A 25,363-nucleotide genomic window follows, 5' to 3' on the forward strand; every position below is an offset into this window, starting at 1 on the left:
AGAGGAAGTCCTCTGCGGCCGCTTTTTTATCTAGAAAATGAAAAAGCGAGCACCACGGCCTCCCCGAACGCGGCTGTAACCAGGTCGGCATCGCTCAAGTGTCGGAAACGCCGCCGACGGCCGGTGGGAGCCACTGGGCCCAGCCCCATGGGGCCGGGGAGGAGGCAGAACCTCGGCACCAGCGGGCGACAGGGTACGGCTGCGCCGCCCGGCCCGCCCCTCCCCGCTCGCCCCAGGGTCGGCGCGGGCGCTGACGGGGCGGGGCTGTCCATCAGCCCTCCCGCCCTCTCCCTCTTCAGCAGAGGCCCCAGCGGCCGCTGCCGTGCGGCCAATCAGCGAGGGCGGGGCTCGGCCCGCGCCCTGCAGCGCCGGCGCTCCCTCCTGCCCCGCCTTCCCTTTACTGAATCTACCGCCGAGCAACGGATCGCGGCGGCTATCGATTCTCTCGGCTTGCCTTCCCACCCCCCACCCACGCCCGGTTAGACCCAGGGGCGGGTGCGGGGGGGGGTGTGTGTGGGCAGGTGCGTGGCTGTTGGTTCCCGGGCTGCGCCGCCGCCTCCCGCCTGCTCGCCGGCAAGGGCGGGCGCAGCCGCCGCGGTTGTGCAGTGGAGGCTGTTCCTCAGGGGGAAGGGAAGGGGGCACCGCAAATCCCCGTGTGCCGCCCCCCATCCTCGGTCCCACCGCGCTGCGGGAGCCGTGGGGCTCGGGGCTCTCCGTGCTTTTTCTGTGTGCCCGTCCCACGAGCAGGGCGGCCCGGGGCCATGGAGCGCGCGTTCACGCCGCTGGACTGCCTCCTGCCCGCCGGTACGGTATCTCCCACCCCCGCGCGTTGCGCGCCACCGGCCCGCCGCGGGTGGGGGGAGCGCTGCGGGGTTGGCCCGGCGGCGGGCGGCCCGGCCCTGGGGCAGCTCCCTCGGCCAGGCGAGGGGGGCCGTCCGCCCCGGCGGGCGCCCGGTAACACTACCGAGTTCCGCAGCCGCTCCCTCCGCACCCCCCCGCGCGTGCTTGGTGTCAGAACACTTCGGTGTAAACGGCGAGAGCCTCTGCCCGTCTCCCGCCGCAGCGCTAGCCGTACCCCTGGCCGGCCGGGCGCACGCGTGCCGCCCTGACGCCGGTTTCATTTTTAATGTACCAATTTACTGCCCTTCTAAGACCTCTGGAGGTAAAACTTTTGACCCTTTTGGCTTTAAAAATGTCAGTCCCTTTGGATTGAAATTTTCCGCTAATCTTCCAGTCTCTTCCGTTAAGTGGCCGCAGTGTTCTTGGGTTGGCAGGGCCGAGCGCCGCGGTGAAGCGTATCTCTTGGTGAGGGGGCCGGGGGGACGCGGCTCCCCCCGCGTGCCTGTGGCGTCAAAGGTCCTGACGCCTCGCACGGAGGTTCCTGCCGTTGCCCTGTTCCCCGGAGCGGGCGCGTGCGCCCCACTTGCCGCTTCCGTTCTGCAAGGCAGCGCTTTGGGGTATTTTTGTAAAATTTTTTTTTTTTCTTGTTTTTCCCAAGCTGTTCTTGAGTGTTCTGTTTTTGAGCGCTGAGAGGTGAGCGGTATTAGTTATCAACGTCATTAACCTCATCATCTCTGTAAAGCATAGAGCGCCTGTAATAACCACAGACTCATCTAAGTAGCTTGTACGCCGTTTGGGAATAGGCACCTCTTCTTCACTATGCGTTTGCAGTATCTAACTCAGTAGGGCCCAATTTGCGCCTTTAAACGGTCAATATTTTTATCTTTCTAATAAGGTGATTTTAAAACTGCATAAAAATCGTTTTGGGATAGCAGTTGAATTCTGACTTACACTGCTGTCCTCCGCTTCCTTCTAGCACAGAGACTTAAGCTGCATTGGTCAGGTGTGTGTTTTATTTACAAGTAAGATCTGGAGGAAGGGAGAAGTTTAACAGAATGTCCACTCTTAACAATTCCATGTGTTTTTACAGCTAGTGGTTTAACAAAGAGCATGTTTAAACTCTTCCAAGTATTTTTAAAAAATTGCGCTTTGTTCTAATTTTTAAAAACTTCTTCAGGGCATGCTCAAAGCTACTCCTGCCAGAAGTATATATTTGACTCTGCGCACGTGCATGTGTGTATTTTGAGATGCATCATTGCTTTGGGTAGAAGGAGGGAATGGGCGCATGGAGGTGAGATTTTAAAGTGTCAGCTTTGATTCGTTACAGTGTGGTGTCCTCTTGTATGAAATGAGGAAGAGCTGCTTACTAAAAGCATATAGTAAGGTGAGACAAAAAATTACCTCAAGAATTTAAACCTGGGGAGGAACAAGCATCACTATTTATATTCTAAGATGGTTGCTTTTGGTAGGCATTTGCATGTTAGGGCTACCATATGTCCCCAGTTTCCATGAAATTTTTTTTTTCTTTTTCCTTTGGTCATGTCTGGTTGGAGTTGAAGATTTGGGATGTTTGTTCACGATTTTCAGATGACCCGTAGCCTTGTTAGACCAGAGGCTTCAGCTGGTTGTCAAGAAGCTTACTTCCAACGAAATGGCTGCTACAAGTGTACGACTCAACTTGGTTATACAGGATAGTGTGCCTATGAAAAATGCACAGTGGTACTGCATCTGGATCCTTGTCATCATTACAAACACTCATTAACAGCATTTCAGAGTATGCAAGGCTGGGCAGATTTATTTGGTAACTCCACAGTTTAAAATCTGGTATCCCATTTAAGAAACTCAGAAATAAGATTTACAGAAATGGGTAGGGAAAGTGAGCCTTCCTGAAGAAGTACTGGTAGTTCCTCCATCTATTTGTTTCAGTGGGATATGTATTTAAGTGTTCAAATAGTATAAAGCTAATTGTGTAGATATGGTGGGCTGGCTTTGGCTGGATGCCAGGTGCCACCATGTTGCTCTGTCACTCTCCTTCTCAGCAGGACAGGGAGGGAGAAATTAGGATGGAAAAAAATAACCAAACACGTGGGTCAAGATAAAGGCAGTTTAATAAGCAAAAAGCAAAGGCTGCGTGCAGAAGCAAAAGAAAACAAAAGATTTACTCTCTACTTCCCATCACCCAGCAGGCGATGTCCAGCCACTTGCCAGGACGCAGGGCTTCAGTTCGCGTAGCGGTTGCTCTGGAAGACAAACGTCATAATAATGAATACCTCCCTGCTTTCTCTTAGCTTTTATTGCTGAGCTGATGACGTATGGTATGGAATATCCCTTTGGCCAGTTTGGGTCAGCTGTCCTGGCTGTGTCCCCTCCCAAGATCTTGCCCACCTGCAGCCTACTGGTGGGGGCAGGGGCAGTGTTGGAGCATCACACACCTTGATGTTGGAGCATCACACACCTACTGCTCAGCAGTAGCCAAAACACTGTTGTGTTATCAACACTGTTCTAGCTACCAATTCAAAGCACAGCACTGTGAGGGCTGCTATGGGGAAAATTAACTCCATCTCAGCCAGACCCAATACAGTAGAATATTACACTTCTTAGAGACTAGATGTGAAGTTAGAAAATAAACCCTTGCGAAGACATTGAAGTACTATGGACCTTGTCCCCTTTTTTTCATTAATATAAATGTATAGCAATGTATATAACGTTTCTGGTTGCTTTCTAAAACCCTGTGCAAACACAGTGGCACATTATGGTGTGTAGAATGTGAAAGAATTGTCAGCTATGCTTGGAGGTTGTTAGTTACTTTATTTTTCTTTTTGAAGGTGTTCAGAAATTATGCTGATATTTATATGGAATAGAATGAAACACAGGTTTTGGAACCTCTATTAAGTACCTGAATTGGAATTTCAGGGCCACATGCGTCTTAGTAATTTTAGTCAGTGTAGATAGAGTAGGTTATTTAGATTGTACGTCTCCCTATACAGCACCTTGTTTGAGGTCCAAGTAGTAGATATTTGAGAACTGCTGTGCTAACTAATATGCTCAGGGACTTTGAACATTATTCAGTCAAACAGCTGGAGCACAGATGAAAATCACCGTGGTACAGTCAGAATGCTGTGCTGTGGGCTTCAGAACTGTTTTGACTTGCTTAATGTAGTTTAGAATTGGTAACGAGGTAGAATTTAAAAGTGGGATTGAGCTCTAGATGTGAGTATTGCATACTGAAACAAATATACTTGTATTTCCTCATGAAATGAAACCATTAAAAAGGCTCACAGAAGTCCACCCTGAAGTTCTGTATGCTGCTGTGAAAGGGTCAGGCAAAAGCTTCACAGGGTAAAGCTGTGATGCAGCTGTTGTAGAAAGCTCATAATAATGTCATATTGTGAATTGTGACAAGAGTAGGTTTGTTTCTTCTGGAGCATCCTTTGATAAACTAGATATTTCCCTCCTGCTGTTTATACCCTTTTCTTGCACTATCATTGCCTCCTGCTGCTTCTCCCAGACTGTGCTGCAGGTGCTTCTGCAGAGAGACAAGTATTTCTAATTTATTTTTTTAATACCGTGAACTTTAAGAGCTGAGTGTGCTATGCTTGTGACTGCTTAACAGTGGAATTACTGGAGCATCCTCTGATAAGGTTGCCCCTGAGTACCAGCTGAGACTTTTAGAAGGGCAGAGTGCCAGTCTACCAAGCTGTGTTTTCTCACAGGGAATTTTTTACATTGCATGCCATAATGTGGCCTGGATTCTCACTCATCTCCAGATGTGATTAATGATTTTTTTGCCTTGCACTGTCCTTAAAATGCAGCTCATTATTGGTTTTATCAAGTGGAGTGATGCAGAAGGAGTGGTTTTTTCCTCACTTTATAATCCAACAGCTCCCAATAAGAGTGTCTTGCCTTGTTGAGGTGGAGGGACTGCAAAGCAGAAGCAAGTCTAGTCCTTCCGCTCTCTTCTGTGCCTTGCAGAGGGTTTGTTGGAGCTGAGCTTTCCATGACTGACAGAGAGCCTGTGCTACCAGTGAGGGTTGGTTCCCCTGTTCCCACTCCTCCCTCTCCCAAGTGCTGTGACCAAATGCACTTGTGAACTATGCTGCCTTGAGAGCTAGTGGTTAAGACTTGATCTGCTGAGCTGGCTTCATCTGAGTGAAGCAAGGTCATCTATATGTCATGAGAGATAGAGCCACAATAGATAGGGCAAAGACTGCTTTAGAATTATGTGGAAATATATAGTTGTCTCTTTGTGCAAAGGGACTATAAAATTCTGCATTGAATTTAAAGCAAAGAGAACAAGAGGAAGCAACAATATGCTGTGAATGCTCTTCCATCATTCCGCAAGCTTGATTGTCTCTTGCTTTACTATATGTCTTCTCCTGGAAATGTTACTGACTGTAAACAAGTTACCTCTGAAAGGATTGTATCACCATATTCTTTTTAAAATGCCTAGGGCTTGAACTCCTTCCTTAACGTTGCCTTTCTCTGACACTAAGGATTGAAAGTTGTTTGTAAAACAGTGACATGTTTGCCATCCGCTGAATGACCTCCAGCCCGGTATAAGCATCAATAACCATATAAATGCCCCTTCACCAGAGCTCTGCAGTCTAATATACAAAATTCTATAGTAGAAATCAAGACAGTCATGGGGTTAGGAAATTGACTGATTATCTCTGTTAGCTGTTGAACATTAAAAGCATATGGAAAATGCAGCCCCAAACTATTGGATAGCTCTGTAATCTTACAGGTTTTGTGCCACTGTTGGTCATAGTGAAGTTTTTAGCTGAGTCAGGTTGTTCAAAAGCTGTGACTGAGTTCACCAAAATTGAAAAATGTTAGCAAGGGTGTCAGTCCTTTAAGACTAATTCAGGAGTTCCTCAATTAAATGAGCAGGCAGTTTCATAGGGCTGTTACTATTCTATCTTTTTAATTGAAACACGTTTAAAACGCTTTGTTTTACATGAACATTGCTGACCTGCTCCTGCTCTTCATTTCATGTAAGTAGTAACACCATTCATTTAGCTCAGTTACCTCAGATGCCTCAGCTTGTTTTTGAGGTAGCTGTAAATATTCACCCTTGGACCCTGCTGCTTGCTAATCTGCTGTGCTGGGTCAGCAGTTGTTCTGTAAGTATTATAGTATAGATTACTTACAGGTGCACTTATGAGTGACATATTACAGATGGCATTTAGCAGACATAATAATTGTTAACCTCATCACTTTCAGTTAGATCTTTGCTTTCACACACTGATAGCTTTGGGAGTTCTTTATCTTTTTTTTTTTTTTAAAATGCCTTAAATGCAAGGGTGTTGTTTGGAGCAGCAAGTCATCTAACCATTTGAGCTAATAGGAAGAGGAATATACATTTACTTATTTTCATACACACACACACAGGGCCACCTTTTGAAATAAGTTGACATTGAAGCCGGTTGTTGTTTGTTTGTGTGGATGATAGATTCTCATCTCATGCGGTGTCAGAGCACCGATAGATCCGTATCTTGCATTCACTAATAGGCCGTAGCTGGCTTGCTGTTGGATGAGAATATAATGGTGGAGGGGACTGAGTGGGTCTTAAAAAAAAATAATCCCCAAACCAAAAAAAACCCCACCAGAGTATAACATGAATAATGATGTCACTGGGGCTTCTGAGACAACAACTCACATTCATTACTGCTTGCACAGATAGTAAAGCACTCGGATAAATTCCTTTTGGAAGGTCTTGTTGTTTTCCATCAGTTAAGGGTTTCAAGAGCAGCTTACACTGCGTTCTATGAGGAGTCACTTAGGTGTAGCAGGCTGAGCCTTAAAGCTAGGAAATACATTAAGAGGCCAGCTAGTGTATCCTGTAGTCTCCTCTTTTTTTTTTTTTTCTTTCTTCTCCTGTGATTGAACATCAGATGAAGATGTGGGGAATACACTTATTCCAAACATCAAAGTGTTCACATTGTTTGTATCCAATTAAGTGTGTGCAGGACTGCTGGAAACCATTTAAACTCGTTAATATTTAAAGAGAAAAATATTAACCCTAAGAAGGTACAAGAAATCCGGGAAAAATGGTGGACTTTCAGGTTTTGTTTTTTCTTTACTGAATTTCACTTGCATGTCACTGGTCACGTCTTAAGATGTTTTAGCAGTTTCATGTCAATTTTAACATTATGTTATACCTCACATCTGTGTGTATACATATATAAATATATATATAAAAGCTAGTTTTACTTTCTGAAAGTGGAAAACAGAAGAGACTTTCCTGTTTACAAGGCACATCCAAGTCTGTTTTATGGAGAAATTGAATATGAAGCAAAGAAATGAGGTAGTGTATTTACACAGGAGAAAACATAGTACATACAGGTTTCAGATTTTTGAAGATCCAAGATAACAAATCCCAGGCATACTTGTGGATTTGCTTTAGATTTGAACATCCTGAGACATTAATCAAAGCTTAATCTACACGGAAAATAGCAGCATTAAGTTTTAAAAAGCTAAAATCAAAGTCCTAAAAAAACCCCCAAAAAACCTAAACTAAAAAAAACCCCAAGCAAACAAACCACCTGAAAACAAGTAAAAGCACTAGCAGCTTCTCTTCGTAAGTCAGTTCTCAGCAGCTTTCACTTCTAGTGCGTTTTAGGTTTGGGTGTAACCTAAGGGATTAGGACCTTTAAGAACAGTGCTGTTAACTATTTTTTTTTTTTTTTTTTTTTTTGTCCAGGGATATTACTAGCTAGAAATTTAACAAATTTGTTTCTGTGTGACACAATAAAAATAATCTATGCTGGTCTCAAAGTGCTGATGTGGAAAAATGTGGATAAAAGGAGAGGAGGGGGGACACTCACAGACCCCCCCTAAAGCCCCCAAACAAGCCCCAAAAACAACCCACAAACAAAAAAAACCAACAACCTAGTAGTAGATCTTTACCCAGTAAAAAATATATTAAATCAACAGGAAAGACCTCTGATGTATACACCTGCTTGTTGGTACGTTATAGAACGTTCCCCATTTCTGATCTCTACACACACAGGGGAATTCGCAGTGTGTCCAGGAAGCTTAACTAATCTGATCTATTGCCAAATAATTTAAAGATTGAAAAGAACTGTCAGTTGTCCCTTCCACCAAAGTGATTCTACCTGATTGCAGCGAAGGATAACCAGTTCTTAAGATTTCTGGTTTACATCTTTCTGTAAATTATACCTGTGCTGGATTACACGTAAGTAATTTATGGAAACAGGTTCTCCTTTCCATCCAACTCTGACCTTAAACATGAGGAATAGATTATCAATGTTTGTGTAGTACTGCCATTGCATAATTAAAAAGAGAATGGAGAATTTAAAATTGCTACAGGAACATTCAGTTAGTTAAATTTTACATAGAGAGTACACATAGTAACTTTTGGATTGCTTTTAAATTAAAGCTATTGCTGTACATCCGGTTGCAGCTGAAGCTGCTGGAACGCTTCTCTTGTCATTTCCTAGCTTTGAATTTTATTTTGAATGGCAGTCAAATTTTCTCAGCACTAGTGTTGATTCTTTGTAGCTTGTGTTGATGGATTATCTGCCAGCCTTCCTCTCTGTCAGGACAGAAGCTGGAGGGACACACATGTTTATCAGGCCGATTGAAATAAATGGGAAACTGGCCAGTGAATTCAGTAGGAGCGGAACCTGTCCCCTCACAATTAATTTATTTTGTAGTTGTGACTGCTGATGTGGGTTCTGTTTTGGTTTATTTCTTTTTTTTTTCTTTTACTATAGCTCCTCTTCCCTTCTGTTCTTTCCCCCAAATTATCCGGTCAGTATTGTTCCTGGGCAATGCAGCAATAAGGGAGTAGTACAGAAATATTTATACATACAGTTTTTGACCAAATTGTTCAGTGGCTTTGATGGTAAAAGCTGTCTATATGTCTGACAGAAGGAAGTTAGTTTTGTTTTAAAAGGAAAATACACCGATGCTACAGAGTATTGGGGCCTCAAGAATTCAAGAGATAAGCTGTGACTTCTGTGACAGTGTCAGTAAGGGTGTCTGTGGACCTCCTTGCTGGGGGCACAGGGAAGGCTGCCAGGAGAAGTAAGGAGAAGTATTTGTTCTTCTCTCTTTTTTTTTTTCTTTCTTTTTTCCTGTTTTTCTTCCCACAAATATTTTCTTTTTTTTTTTCCTGTTTTTCTTCCCACAAACATAGTTCACAATTATGCATGCTATATAAGCATATGTAGAAGAAGAATACCATTCTGCTTCCATAGCAGAAGGGCACTGGTACGTCAATGAAATCTCTGTGCTTATGTGTGTGAGATTTATTTGCTCTTATGCTTATAGCTGATTTAGGTGTGGCATTGATGTGTAGACCAGACCTAAGCATAGACCAAAGTTCCAGTTGCTCGGGATGAGTTAAAAGGATGCTGGGTGGAAACCACACATAGGCAGTTGTTCAGCGGGTGGTGCGACTTAAATAACCTGAAACTTTGCTGAGGTTGATTTGTGTCACAGAGCAGCTGTGCAAATACAGAGTCAATCTCCAGGCGCTCCATTTTGAGACTTTGCACTCTTGGTGAGAGTGTTATGTATGGGGGAAATCCTGAAGGTTGAGGTGAGGTTTGTACTATGGAGGTTAACCTGTGCTTCAGTAGTGCTTACAAGGTATCAAGATCTTTGTCTGCTTCAAGTGTAACTGAAACCCTCTAATGCAGATAGTTTAACACAAGGCAACACTTTCACTTCTGGAAATGAGTGCTCTGCAAGCTGTTCAGGGTAAAGCACAGCAGTGTGAGTGTAGTCTGTGTTCCCCTATGGAGCAGTTTCCCTGCCCAGTTTACAGTTATATCTAATAACCATCTAAGCAGTGTTTTGCCATACTGTGAATCCGAAAGAGAAAAAATGAAAAAATGTTAAGGAGAGCGGCTTGAGAGTCAGGCAGCTAAAGATCTGCAGCTTGGACACTTGGACTGCCAAAGGAAGTAGCGCCATGGCTTAGCTGTTGCAGATGCTACAAGAACAGCTCTTGGGCAGCATGTGACCACCGCATTTCATAATGAGTTGACCTGGCTGCGCTGGAGATGATTAAGCTCTTCTATGAAAGTGTCTGTCTCCATATTGCCACTTCCTGGTACAAATGGGAAATTGACCTTTCAAGTTCCTTGAAGGAAAACTTGATTAATTTTTTTTTTTTACCTTTTTTTTTTTTTTTAAAGAAAAAAGGGGAAATATTGAGGAAACTTTTGTTAAGGGAAACTTAGTGTTTGGCTTTCTGGACTTGACAGCAGTGATCTTGAAAGGTCACAGCTGCAAGAATGCTTCAGACAGATATAATGACTTTCACTGGGTTCAAAGTAGAATGAGGGGTATCTGCAATCCTATCTTTTTAGGGTGCTGGCATATTCCTGCTGTCATTGAGAGTGCTTTCCTATTAGCTCTTTATTTGCCCAGAATCCACTGTGGGCATGACATTTAGTACTCTATGCCCAGGCTTTGAGCCTTTCTAATGACTTCAGTAACTGTGAACAGAGAATTTAAATAGTCATTTTGTAACTGTGGGAAATAAAATCACTGATATGAGATGTTCTTCCTTGAACTGACTTGTTGCAGAATTTTCACTTGGAAACTGAAATTTCCTAGTTCCCCGTGTCTCTATTTAGACTACCGTTCTTATGTATTGGTCAGTAGTAATGCTGCTGCTGTACTAACTTGGCTCACAGTAGCGAGTTTTGTCACTTGAGACTCTGGAAGAATTTCTTCTTCCATCTTGGTCTGCCATCCTGTCATAAGATCCTAAGTTAAATTTTTGTGCCAAAAAAACTCTGAAGTCAATAGGAAATCAGATCTACTATGTAATGTTTTGCTTTGTCATCTGTGACAATTTTTGTTTTCTATTTTTTTTTCTTCACACCCACAGCTGCCATAGCTGTGTTGACAAAGCCCCAAGTGTAAGCCCCATTAACACAGTGAGGACAGCAGTTGTCACTTGGGAAGAGCAACAGCAATGCTATTAAAAAAAAAAAAAAATCCTTTCTTTTAGAGTACGGTACACATCCATGAGGAAGGTTTTCTGGCAGGGATGTGGGCAGAGTGTATTGCAACATGGACATGCTCTGCATGTCTCTTTTCACTGCAGTGGGCTGTTTTTCCTGCTGATGGAGTGTGAAGTCTGTGTGAAATTATCATTTAGTGTCTGGCTTCTCCAGAGAGGACAGGGAGCGATGAGAGATGGGTCGTGGCCTTGTGGTACCACTCAGTGGAGGTGGCCATATGGTGTGGGAGAGGGGGTGCTTAAAAAGGGTGTCACAACAGATGTTTGATAGCATACTTGTTGCCAAAAGCTCCAAGTATCACCTAGCTCCAGTAAGGTACTGTTAGAGCTGTCCCAGGGGTGCAGTTAAGGAGGAATGCTGTTTAGTTAACACATAGTGTAATTTATTATTTGCATTGGTGTTGCAATGGCTATCTTTTGTCAGGCAGACAAAAGCATAACAAGACCAGAGGTTGGATACTGGAGCCAAACAAATTCATACTTGAATTAGGTACAGATTTTTAACATGGAGAATAACCAACCATTTGAACATAGTACTTAGAGAAAGGTGGATTCTTCATCAGTGTAAATCAGTTGCAAGTCATACTTCATTTGAAACACGAATGAATTTCAGGCTAGCCTTTATACAGAAGGCTAAACTAGATTGTCGCAGTGATCCTTTCAGGTTTCTGAATTGATAGATCTGAAACATTTAGTCCACCAAAGGAGGGACTTCTTTTCCTTACTATTTAAGTCGTCAAGACGGACTTGTGGGAGAAGAAAGGAACTGGTGTATCCTGTGGTACTGAAGCATGGAGTGTCAAGTGACTCTCTCACGTTACAAAGGAGGTCTTTAAGAACGGGGAGCAGATTTCAGAGCTCTTACAATGCAGTTCAGAAATTAAGGACTGTACTTCCTTCTTATGTTTTGAGTAAGTTGTATGTTTAAAAAAAAACAACCCACAAACCAACCCCCCCAAACCCCTGTAGCACTTGGTTATGGTTCCTTGGCTGCAAGAAGAACTTACTGCGGTAAGACTATACTACACAGTGTGCTGAATTTAATGCTGCTTACTGTGAGCTATCAAAAGCTTTAAAATTATTTTCATAGAATCTATCCTTATTTATCTATAAATATTATAATTGTAAATCCCACAAGGAGGAAGAAAAGGCTTGAATTTGGACATTGGAGTGAATAGTTATGCTGAACTTACACAACATTATGCCCCACTATTCTGTTTCTCACCCAGATTTACATTTGCTGAATACATTTGCTGAGATAAATAGCCAATTTCTTTTGAGAACAAAGTTAGAACTGAATAAATGTAAGGCTTCAGAGTACTAACAAAGGGACTGAACTCTAAAATAATACAGTTATACAGCTCAAATAATGTAAATTAGAACAGCAGAGAGGAAATCTGAATTTAGTAATACATAGGAAGAGCCAGTAATGCTTTGTGAGAGTTTGTAAATTTATAGTTTTGTAGTCTGATCCTTTGCTGTTTAATCTTCCCTTTTCTTCTTTTCCCCCAATGGCAAATACATGTGGAAAATGTGCATCTTGTGATTACAACAGTGGGTAAAAGGAGTTTTGTTACTTTTCTCGAGTGGAGGAGCCTATCGAAAGAGGAGAATGTGGCAAGGAAAGCCTGCTGTTCTATTCACTGGAAGACACTGTCAGCTGCGAAGGTTATCTGCACAGAAGAATTGTCCCATTCACAGCTTCCCCAAGAGCATACATAACAGACCTTGGAAATATGCACTGGTTCTGTTACAGTTGGATAAGAAATGAATTTCAACTGCAGCAAAGAAGACTCAAGTTAGGTATTAGGGGAGAAAAGTATAGGTAGCAGAAGGAAGCACTGGAGTATGTTGTTTGAGAAGATGATGTAGTCCCTGTCGTTGGGAGCCTTTCCTTTCTCAGTGGTACAGAGGAATTGTCTAGAGAGGTGATTCTACCTAGGGACAGAGGAATGGACTAAAAGATCTTCTGAAAACTTAGATGTATAAAAAGCATAGGAGGTTAAGATGTGTGTTTAAGAATTGTGTACCTAGAGTCAGAGAGCTTTCTACATGCATATCAGATGCTGAAGGACAGGCTGTTCCTGCAGATTTTCTCATTCAAGTAATTATACTAGCTTCAGTTGGGCTACTCAAACAAGCAGGACTTACTCTTGTGTTATGAAGTTTTCAGTCTGTAAATTACTAATGTTTTCTTCTGCAGTACAGTAATGATATATCCAAACATAATTTAGCAAAGTCACAGATGACATCGAAAGTACACAAATGTATGAGAAGGGGTATAAGGAGAGAAGCTCCATAAGTTCTGAAATAAGGAGTGAAAACTGTGTTTAGCAGTTGTGGTGAATTCACCAGACAGTAAAATCTGTGTCTCTGATTGCATTTCATCAGTTTCCATACTGCTGCCAATTGGCATTTTAATTTTTAGAGATTTCAGAAAGATTGCCTTGAAAAAATGTGGATATTTACAAGTTCTCTTATTCTGTTATTTTTGCAGATGATCTTTTGTGTTGATAAGCAGCAGAAGTGTCTTCTAGAGACTGTGACAGGAGTTTTCTAGGAATCTGCTTTCTCTTGATGTCCAAAAGGGACTTTAGGTTATGAAAAAGAACGCTTTTTTTCAGAAAATGGCTCCTCCCCCCCCCCCCCCCCCCAAACCTCGGAGTATGTGTTTCTAAGGGTAAAAATCAGCAATAGAATGCATCTACAAAGAGTTTAAGCAGGGACAAAGGTTCAATGTGCAGTTTAATCCACTTTATACTGACAGAATTAATTTATGTCATTTTCGTGCATGTCACTGTAGAGACAAACCCTGTTGTAAGTGTAATTTATATGCATCTCCAATGAGAAAGCATGCCTCAAATGACAGGATTCCTGGTGATTTGAGGTACAACAGCTATGGAAGCTTTCTGCAGCATGTTCACATGCTGCATTGGCAGATGGCTGAGGTGAACATCAACTCTCTCTCCAGCTTTTAAAATTCAGAATTGGTGGCAGCGTTGTCAAAACATGTCAGCAACAAACCACTGGCTCCACAACATATCTTTGCACACAAGTTGGGGCTTTGAAACAAATTATATTCTTACTATACAACTGGTTTTTTTTGTTTGGTTGGTTTTTTTTTTTAGTTGCTATGTTCTTAAAGTTTAAGATACTAATCTGGAAGACTGGAACACTTGGGAAAAGGGTGTAGCACTGACGTGTTCTCCTTCATATGTTGCATCAAGAAGCAGCTGTGCTTATATTGTGAATTATACTTAACCCTCTGTCTGGAAGTTTAATTTATTTTGATGTTCCTGCACAGGCACGTCAGGTACCGGTGCTTGGTAGTCCATAACAACTGCTTCGTAGAAATAAAATAAAATGCATCAAGATGGTAAGAGGAGGCAGATGAGGAGGCTGGGGAAGAGTAGTTTCTGGACTGCTGGATCATAGTTGCTGAATAGTCTCGAGTAGCAAAAGCTAGAGGTGATTCTTCTAGGGAAGGGAATAGGCGTTTTGAATCTAGTAGTTTTTCTGCTACCGCTCTCGCAGTAGGCTCTGACTATAGAGGGCACAGAAGGTAATGTCATAAAATGGAGGAAAGAAAGGGAGCAAGGTTTAGGAATAAACACCAGTAGTTGCTGGCTTGAATTTACTTGATGGATGCCAAAAGCCATTCTTTTTTATTTAGAGAAGACAGCACCTTGCCTGAGGGGACAAAGACGACATTTTGTTCTTTAGGGGCATAAAACTAGTTTTCCTAATTATTCCTGACATTTTGTCATTCATGCTATGAGCTTCCTTAGAGGGTGGAAGTAAATAGCCAGTCTCCTGTGAGACTGAAACGTGAACCGAATGAGTTTAAGGTTTGAAATGTGCTAGCATCGGCACCAAATCCTAAAATGACGTTGTCTGAGTTCCAGAATAAGTCTATGGGGAACAGTGTAAGGTGCCTAGGGTATGTTACAGAGGCGGACATAGTAAGCCTCTCTGAATATAATAAGGAAAAGGCTAAATTAGGAAGGCATTTATATGCAGCTTTATACTTCTGAAGTTTAGGTTTAAGTAGAAGGCTGATCTTTAAATGTATTATTGCTGTATTATTTTAGCACCCTAAAGTCCTCACAGGACTTCTGTTGTAGAGGAGGTAGATGACAAGAATGCTATTCCTGCCTTGAACACTCTGAAGTCTTATCTTGCACAGAGAAGCCCCCTGGCTGAACCTAGTGCTTTCCTGGAACCCTACTCAACCCAGAGGTGTATAGCTTACAGAGCTGGCAGCCAAAAAAACCCAGCAGCTAAAAAAGCATAGATATTTGCCAGAGAGGTATTTTGCAGATCATTATGTTTATATGGGAATTCAAAGATAACTAAACACATGTTATTTAGAAGAAACTGATTCTGTTCTCATGATGTTCTGCAAACCTGATAATTCATTTTAGTTTTTGACATCCTAGTGCTTTACAACATTTTGTATGTTTTAGGGAGGTTTTGTCCTGACATTCCAGATGTTCAGTTCAAGTTCATTGTTTCTCAGCTGTTATGTACAAAGTTGTAATTTTTTTTCTTCATAGCCACTAAATTTATTTTTTGCCTTAAACATTAATATTGCTGGTTATTCTGCTTTTATGCAGGGGTCTCTGGGAAAGGCTCTTGTGTGCACTGAAGTACAAACAGTAGCATTTTGTCAGTTTACTCATTACCAGTTATCTGAGCCTGAAGGTACAGGTTTGGATTCTTTTCCCGAGTCCTGTGCTGCATAAAGTTGGGAAAAATTTTTACGTTGTTATGCCTCAGCTCCTCATTGACAAATTAGAGACAATGATACTTTTTGAAACACCCTCTTGAAGAGCTTTAAAGTTTAGCTAGTAGTAATGGTACTGATTTATGTTTTTTCTTTTAATGTTCATGTTATTTGCAGATTTCAAGATAACACTGTTTGCTTTGTCAGAACCTAAAGAACAGTCCCTGAACCCTTTCAGGAAGGATGCCATTGCTGTTCCTTAGGTTGTAGCCTCTGCTCCTGGCAGATAGAATGCCATCATCAGAAGCAATGTAAATGTAGTTGAGCAGATGTGGTGTAGAAAAAGATACAGGTCCCACCAAGGTGGTTTAAAAAACCTTGGCTTGTTTTTCTGAGAGAATGTGTGGATTGCTTTGTTGATTTGACTGCTGTTTTCAGTTCATTATGCAGCAGATTACAAAATCTGTGACAAAATCACAGGAAAAAGTATTTTTTAGGAGACAGGATTCAGAATGTTACGGTATTTAGGCACTAAGTTAAGAATTCACTATCTTTTCAGAGATAAACTGACCAATGTGGAAATGCAGCTGACTACTGATGGGCTGCTGAAATATCATAAAAATGTTTGTATAAACGTAGAGCAAGCTGTGCTTTTATGAGAAAAGCAAGGAGAGGAGACTTCTTTGGTTTGGGGATTCTACCACCACCCCCATGATACCGTGCTAAATGCGATGTGTCTTTTCAAGTGACCTTTATCTTAACTTTAATCTTTCTTAAACCCATTGGGGAAGTTGTATTATCTGAATGTCTTCCATGTGTGAAAATTTACTTTACCATCCTTTAGCACCTTTTACACTTTTCAGATGGATATTAATGTTATTACATTAATAATAGTATTATGAACAGGACTGGCTTTTGGGACATTTAAAACAACTTTACAATATTAGAACAGTGCTTATACCATTTCTGTGATCAAAAATGCTGTCAATCACAAATAAAAATGGGATCAAAGAGGCTGAGATTAGAATTCCTGTATTGAAAGCCATGAGTTTTAAATAATAAGTATTTCTCTTATTAAAGGTTCGGGTGCTGAGAGAAGAAGCATGAGCAGTACCTGTAGTATCTTTTGAAGGTTCAAAAGATTCCCAGTCCTTTCAGAATGAGGCAGTACACATGGAAATAATTGGAAAATAACCTTGAAGGTTTCTGTGCCTATTTGAGTGTGTATGTCAGACCTAATTAGGTCTGCTGAGGAAAACATAAATGTCAGTAGCTTTTTACCAAATGCATCCAGCTACTTTTGAGATTGTGAATGGAGTCCGGTGAGCATACAGCCTGCTTAACGTCACCTGTCTATCTTATGTCTTTTAGTTCTGTCCCCTGTGATATGTAGCATTTGATTTTTCTTGGAAACAAAATCAGAACTGGAAACTAGGAATTGCCACTCCAGTGCTTGCTTAGCTAATGTGTCCAGAAGAGCAGATGTAGCTTAACTAATTCAGAACATTTATATTTTACCTTCCAGTGGGTCATAGGGTTTGATTGTTTAGATCATCGAGCTCTATTTATTTCATTTGTTGTAAACTTGATGACCCCTCCTTATTTTTTTATCCTATAGCTATGACTTTACCAAATCCTATTGGAAGCGCAAAATGCGCATCTGTTTTCAACCATGATTATATGTAAAAGGATCTCCCCTGCTAAGTTACGTTTGGGTACACCCATTGTGTGTACTCGTATCTTTTTTCTTGGTAAGTGATGTACTGCTGGCTTTGCAGGGTCATCATTACATGTACTGTCTTTCAAATCTTTTCTCTGTGTGGCTGCTTTAGAAATATTTCTAAAATTCCAGCTGGGTGCTTTTGCAGTTTCTTAGAAATGGGTACATTTCCCTGGGGATCCCTTAAGAGCATACTAGGAATAAAAAGGGTATTGTCTAGAAGTAGCATCACTGAGTCAGTAGAGTCTCTGATTGTGCTGGAGAGGAAAGAATGTACCTTGCTGTTAAATTTGTTTGGGGAATTTGGAGACAAGTGGCAGTTTGGTACTGTTTACATGAGAAAGTTTATTTAAAGGCATGAGCTGCACTGTGTAAGTAAACTTTTACAAATCCCTTTATGGACTCTGTTTTGTGATGTGAAAGCAGCTTACTCAGTTCAACTTAAATGCGTTCCTAAGAAAAAGAACTTAAATAAAACTAAAGTAAACCTAGTGGGAGCTGAAAGAAGAGTGTCCATGCAGCTTTTTTGTACAAATATAATTAAGTTGGTTGAAAGTCATACCTTCCAGATACCTATTCAGCACTTTCTTGGAGACAGTCCCTTACTGGGAGTGGAGGGGTGACAGGCAAGACTTTCAGCTTCCAATGCTAGCATTTATAACATGGAAATCAGTGGAAAAATCATACAAGGTCTTACTTTGGCCCTGGTTTGAATAGTGGAGTGAAATTTTGGAAACTGTTCACATCCATGGCTAGTCACTAGCAAACTTAAGATTTGAGAAGCTGACTTCCTCCTTTCAGTGTCTCACTTTCCCTTCCTGTGAAATAGAGATCCCTTGAAATATGTTTTGTGCCTTGCAATGTTCGGATAAGCGCATGTGATTGACCAAAGATGTGGTCAGTGCATGTATCACCAGATGGTCCTGGAGGTTTCTCTGTAGACTGTCCTTCTGCTCTTAGAGTTTGTTATGTTTGCTCAATTTTAGCCTTATTTTCTTTCAAAGTGTTTTTTTTTTAATTTTCAAATAGTCTTTTTATTAACTCTCTGTAAATGTAATAACTTCTTTAATATTTTAATTGCTTCTTATGGAAGCAAGAGAGACTAGGATCTCCTGTTATACTGCAGTAAAACAGGTATGGTCCTTTAAGGGGTTTCTTTGCAAGTATTTCATCCAGAGTGTTTGCTAGAGCTACTCAAGCTGTTCATGGGTTATTATTCTTGCTGGCTTTTAAATATATGTATATCGCCAATTAAATGTAATGGGATATATGCTTAAAAACATTGAATGTTGTGACATTATTATCTTTACAATTGTTACCATTATTTAGTTGTTAGCATTTGAGTCACCTTAAATTCTGTCTTTGGAAATGCTGTCTACAGTGCCGTGCTGTAGATAGCTCCAGAGTGAGCAGGAGGAGGACTGTTATGTCACAGCAATGCTCTTGGGTCAGAGCGTTATGCTAATATAGCAGTGCTCCTTTCAGGACCTCCTATTGTGTATTTGTGTAGTATTGGGTGGGCATTACCAACAGGCTCAGAAATTCTGCACGTACTTGCTAGCATCCTGTCAACCTTAGTGGAAATGTTGTGATTTGTATGTGATTCAGATTAGAAAGGTAACTATGACATTTCTGAATGCTAAGACTTTATCCTATGTGGACCTAGTCATTATAACATACAGAATAATTGTATATGCTGGCTAATCATAATTTAAAAGCTAATTACTGGGAAAATGCTTATTCCTCGTCTCTTGAGAACATACTGTTCAACACTTCATTATTAAGCAATTATATTTTATACAATATTACAGGTTTGCTTGATGTTATGCAGACAATGCCTCAAGTTGTTCAAAGGCTAAATTAGCAAGAGTTGCTTCTAAATAATGGGAGAGGGTATCATTACTTCCTTGCATTGCATGTTCTGCCATTAGGAAACTTTGCTTTTAGGGTGTTCTGTTCTTATTTTTCTTTTTTTTTCTCTCTGCTCATTTCTGGAAATTTTCCTAAGACATTCCACATTATCTCATCATATTTTTCTGAGCACTCGGAACACTCACCTTTATATGAATGGTTTGATGGCTATTAAAAACTTAATTAAAACTTCTATTTGTATTGAAATATGTCCTGAAAGATGAGGAAATTATCACGTAGACCGGTTTTTATTCAAAACTGTTCACATACTAGTTTAAGACAACACTTAAGGTATTTAATATAAACTATGAGAAAAGAGGAAAGGGAAGTATCAAGTAAAGGCGAGATGACTGGTGAATAGTAATGATGGCACGCAAGCCGCTTAACTTCCAGTCTGTGTTGGTGGGTATTGTTAAACCCTGTAAATTTTAAGAGATTTTTGAGGATAATACGTTGTGAACTTGACGTTTCCATGAGTATGGGATGGCTTAACAGAAACCATTGAAAATTCAAATGATTCGCACAGATCCTTTGGACTGGAATTGTTGCAGGTCATCCGTGAGCAAAAAATTAAAAAGATGGTACGAGATGTTAGTGCGGACAGAGAGGAGCCAGCAGCAGAGGATAAGGGCAGCATCATCTGATAGGCTAGTAATGGGTGGGATTGTTCAGAAACAGTAGGAGGAGAGGGGTCATCAGAGGATCTTCAGAGTTTTGGAAGAGGATAAGGAGGAAAGAAATGACAAAGAAATACTTGCAAAGCAAAAATAAAAAATGGGGACAGACCCATGAAAGCTGATGAGTAACTGCATGCCAAGAACATGTTGGCATTGTTAACCAGAGTCTTGAGACCGTTCTGCACTCTGGTTCTCTTACAGCAGGCCTTCTGACCGAGAGGGCCTGAAGTGTTTGTGTGCAGTCCCAACTGGTGATGGCATTGAGTAGGAAAGACTGGTTATAGCGTAAAATGTCTTGGTGAGTATAAGCAGTTCCCCATTGTTTCATCAGGTTATGTAAATTAGACTAATGGTGTAAGCAGATTTGGATCTGGTACCTGTCATGCTTCTGTAGGGTCAGAAAAGTATTTTGTACAGTAATACAAGGCTAACAGCATCTGGGCCTGTATCAGAAATAGTGTGGTCAGCAGGAGCAGGGAAGTGATCGTGCCCCTGTACTCGGCACTGGTGACGCCGCACCTCGAATCCTGTGTTCAGTTTCGGGCCTCTCACTACAAGGAGGACACAGCGTGTCCAGAGAAGGGCAATGAAGCTGGTGAGGTGTCTGGAGCACAAGTCTAACAAGGAACAGCTGAGGGAACTGGGGTTGTTCAGTCTGGAGAAGATGAGGCTGAGGGGAGACCTTATTGCTCTCTACAACTACCTGAAAGGGGGTTGTGGTGAGGTGGGTGTTGGTCTCCCAAGTAACAAGCAATAGGATGAGAGGAAATGGCCTCAAGTTGTGCCAGGGGAGGTTTAGTTGGATATTAGGAAAAATTTCTTTACTGAGAGAGTGGTCAAACATTGGAACAGGCTGCCCAGGGAGGTGGTGGAGTCACCATCACTGGAAGTGTTCAAAAAACATGTAGACGTGGCCCTTTGGGACATGGTTTAGTGGGCATGGTGGTGTTGGGTTGATGGTTGGACTTGATCTTAAAGGTCTTTTCCAACCTTAATGATTCTGTGATTTCGCATTATTGTTGCATGTGCCTGCAACATGCCGTAGAGAAAAATCTTCCCTTCTAAACACTACAAATTTTTCAGAATTATTACCTAAACCCATGACACAGTTTACTGCTTTTTCTGCTCTCACTCTTTGCAATTACACGCTTGCCTTTTAGTTTTGTTTCCAGTGCACATAAAATCTCTCTTTATTCTCAAAAAAAGCAGACCAGTCCATGCCTGAAGGAGGATGGATCTTTCAGTTTTAGCATCTGCAAAAAATAAAGAATGATAAACTACAGTCCATTCAGGTTCTTATGGATGCTGTGTGTTTGAACACATTGGTTTGGATTTTGAGTCTGTGAACTCCGGCCTTTTATCTTGTTTGATTTTGTTTTCATATTCATATCTTAATTTTCATTTCACTTTTAATTAGTTTCATTATATTTGATGGCAAAATGTTTGCATTATCTTCACTGTTAATAGTCTAGTTGTGTCTCTTGCCTTAAGTAATATCTCGTTAACTTTATAAGCCATCTTTTCCACATCATCTACAGAATTAATTTCCTGGTATGTAGTTGTATTGTCTGCAGCATCTTTCCCAAAACTTTCTCAATTAACATTTCTATTGTTGTATTAGATTTTTTCTGTAAGAATTAAGCTGTGAAGACAGTTGATAAAAACTAGTATTATTAGTTGGTGATCTTTTGAGAAATTGCTAAAAAGCTGCCTATTCCCTGTTGGTGAAACAGCTTAGGAGTTTAGAAGTGAGATAGGGCTTTTTGTTTGTTTTTTTGTTGTTTTTTTTTTTTAAAAGACCTAAGTACCATGCAATAACAGAGTGCTACTTTCTAAATCCAAATTAAAATTGTCAGTAACTTGTGATGTGCTAACAACAGATGTTGTGGGTGGTGATTTTACAGGAGAAGAGGTGTTGTGGGGTGATTGTTTCCCCTAGTAAGTATTTCATTGCCATTTTCCGTTGGTTATTTTCCTCAAAAAGAATTAGGCTTCGTAGACAGCAAACAGATGCTGCAAGCAGCTATGTTTTAGCTCTTGGAATGCTCTTCAGTATTCCTTTCCCTTCCTTTTATTGAAATTACATAGCAGAAATATAATGAAGTAATCATGATAGACAACCACATCATCTTTTGCCATCTTTCTTTTCTATCTTTAATGGGAATATTGCTTTCTTTTGTGTGTGTGTGCAAGACTTTATCCTGGATCTTGATGTACTTCTTGGTTTTCAGATTCCAGTCATTTATTTTAACAGTATGCCACCAAGCTCACTTGTGAATATTGGAAGACTGGAGGCCCTTGTTGGGAGATGCAGTGCTACTGCAGGGGGTGTAGTTCTGCCAGTAAAGTTATGTTGAGATGGCATTTATTCACTACATCTTTAGGTCTTTGTGGCAAGTCAGGTTATTCTTGGAGGGACGAAGTGCTGAAGAGTCAAGTTATTAGCGTGATCTATATTATGTATGTGTCATGGATGCAGATGAATTAAAAAAAAAATTCTTATCTAAAATGGTACTTAATGGAACTCTGGTGCTAAAAATATAACACGATGCATTTTTTAAAGAAGAAAAACTGCAATCCACCCCTCCAAAAATGGTGGTTCCCTGTCACCTGGTAGATCCAAAGAAGCAGATTGTCTGCTCCCGTGGAGCTTTAAAAGATCAGCTCTCTCCCAACTCTTAAAAGAGAGCTGCTGTACTCACTATGTGTCATTTTCAGAAGAGTAAGATGAGGGGGTTGGACTAGATGACCTTTAAAGGTCCCTTCCAACCCAAAGATTCTATGATTCTATGAGCACTTGTATTCACAGACACTTTGTGTCTTTACTGTAGGTTTTGGGTTGAGAGAATATTTTTCTGTCTTGGAAATTTATGCAGGTTTTTAAAGGATGTCTTTGTCCTAATTTAGGACAAGAAGTTGAATTCTCAAAAAAGTCTCTATATTTTAGCTAAGAGCAAACAAAGCATTTTCATTTAAACTATCTTAAAATGTTTTATTTCAAAGGTGACTGTTGAAGTTCATGCTCTAATAGTGAAACTTCTTGCACAATTTAATATTTTACTTGGAGAGTGAGGAGTTGGGATAGTTTAACAGCTTCAGAGATTTTAGAAACAAAAATGTTTATCAAATCTCATTTTCCCTGTGAACAGTTTGTTTTACTAATGAGTATTTATTTTGAAACAAAAAGGTATTTCATCAAAAATTTCCTGGTTTGCTGTATCAGTTGCATCTTTTTTCTTCTGTAAACTCAGCCTGGTGCTACCTGATAAAATATATGTACTTCTTACAGAAATATTTTCATTCCAAAGTGCTTTAAATTTAATGTCTGCTTGTATTTCTTTGTAAGACAACAAAAAACCTGACAGTCGAGGAAAGACTACTTCTATAAATTATATAAGCCTTACATAAAATCCAAGACAGCAGTTTTATACCTATACTTCAAAAAGGAAGGTAAGACAACGTAAAGTAATTTAGGTAGGTATACTTTTTTTGTTAATGTTTATGTTTTCTGAACAGTCCTGGCATACAGAAGATTATTGTGCATTGTAAAACCTTATGGTGAATTATAAGATGAAAGTTATTCTTTCAAACTGTGTATAATTAAGCCTTGTACATTTTTAACTAAGAAAGATGTGTCTAGTGACAGATTCTCACCTGATATGACTTGGCATTTCCTCGTTAATTTTGCTATTGTTGTGCCGATTCATGCTAGCAACAAGTAGTATTTCCTAGATTTTTTCAAGTCATTTAATCAGTTGTTAAGATACTTCAAATACATATATACAATATAATACTGCAGCAGGAACATATTTTAAGAGTTTGACTTTAGATAGTTGAACTTGATGAGAGTTGTGTTTGCTGCTGGGTTAGATGAAAGCTGGATTAGACCAAACTGAATGCATAGGGGAAAAACAGACTCAATTTTGTACAGCTAGAACTAAAAAGAAGTATAGAGATGGGTATAAAGGACTATCACTGGTATCGAGCGTTTCCATGCACAGAGATTAAATGGACTAGAATTTCAGCTTGGAAAAGAGATGACTGAGAGAAAATACAGAAGCAGCCTATCAAATCATAATTATTACAAAAAAAGGCAAACTGGGAGCAATTATTTTCTGGTTTTTTTTGTGGGTTTGTTTTTTTTTTTCCCCCAATGGCAGAACTGAGGGTGTAAAATGAAATGATTGCATAGAACGTTTGGAGGAAAAGAAGTAATTTGTGCATACTGCAATTAAATCGTACAAGCTCACTGCCACAGATACATGGGAAATTAAAAGTTTAAGAGTTTCAGAGGGATTAAAGAAATTGATGGAGAAATAAGTAGCAGTGGCTATTAAAGGCCTGGATGCAGCCTCTGGTTCAGTTCCTAACCACTGGGTGCTGAATGATACAATAAGGGAAGCGTCGATTCATGCCTGCCCAGTTTCTTGTACTCTTCCCAAAGCATTTAATGCTTATTATTGTCAGTCAGAAAAATGGGGTAGACAGACTTCTAATATATATTTTTTTTTTTCAGTACCTAGTACTAAATTTCTAAAGACCTAAAGGTATAGGCTGCTGTTAACTGGAAAAATAACTGTTCTGGATTAAGACTTTACCCTGCCTTCCCAGTCATACCTTCTGACAGTTTGTCACTGCTGGAGGTTACCCCACCCCAGGGAGGAGGGTGGCCAAGTGAGCGCTACTGATTTGTTTTGGTGTGCAGGGTGCAGGTTAGTTCAGAGTGCCCCCCAAATACTAATGTTTTCTCACACTGTTTTTGCAGTGATTGTCTGATCATGGTGCTAGTCAATTCATTCAGCTTAAAGGGGAGGGAAGTGATATGATCAAGAAAAATGCATCCACATTACATTTTGATTAATTTTTCAAAATTGGAGGATAAATCCTGTTACTTTTTGAAATCGCTGGTAAAACTCTCATTGAGTAAAAGGACAGCATGTTTTACAGCATTGATTTCGTTAAACGGGTACAAATCTGTATGCAGAGAAACTCTTTATGTTGTGAAAACATAACTGTGGAAAAAAGTCTTATCCAGAGTTGAATTTGCTGCTACTTCATCCTGCATAAAGGTTCTTAGTCGGGGTACTAATAATTAGTATGGGGTAACACAATAAACTATTTTGTGCATGTTTTTTCAGTGGGTTTAGTTGTCATTCTCAAAGAATGTGTTAGGGGCTTGATCCTTCTGATATCAGTATGATCCTATCAGAATAATTTTCAGTGCAATGAATTGCAGTATTTTACTCTGTTACCAGAACTATATCATCAGTACTTATTTTTTTGTCATCAGTAAATAAACAGTATGTGAGATCTTAAAGGATATTTGGCTAGTACAATGTTTCATCTGGACCTCATTTCACATGTTAACTATTATGAAACTACTTTTCCTCTTTGATGCTTTGTAAAATGCTTGAGATCCTTGCATGGAAAACTCTATATAAATGCAATACAATTATATTGATGATGATTATGGCAAAGCAGTG

The 25,363-nt window shown here is 40.4% G+C and overlaps 1 protein-coding gene across 1 annotated transcript in view; it reads left to right on the forward strand.

The window, feature by feature from the left end:
- Nucleotides 1-543: 543 nt before the first annotated feature.
- Nucleotides 544-25,363, forward strand: part of TPK1 (thiamin pyrophosphokinase 1) — a gene marked incomplete at its 3' end in the record, with an annotated part of 330,774 nt that continues 305,954 nt past the window's right edge. The window contains exon 1 of the mRNA XM_082015628.1: nt 544-804. Within this exon, the coding sequence (XP_081871754.1) occupies nt 762-804 (43 nt within the window). The 5' untranslated portion in view covers nt 544-761. The remainder of the gene's footprint in view (nt 805-25,363) is intronic.

Source organism: Phaethon aethereus (genome assembly GCF_964289735.1).
Source record: "Phaethon aethereus genome assembly, chromosome: 2".
NCBI classification, from domain to species: domain Eukaryota; kingdom Metazoa; phylum Chordata; class Aves; order Phaethontiformes; family Phaethontidae; genus Phaethon; species Phaethon aethereus.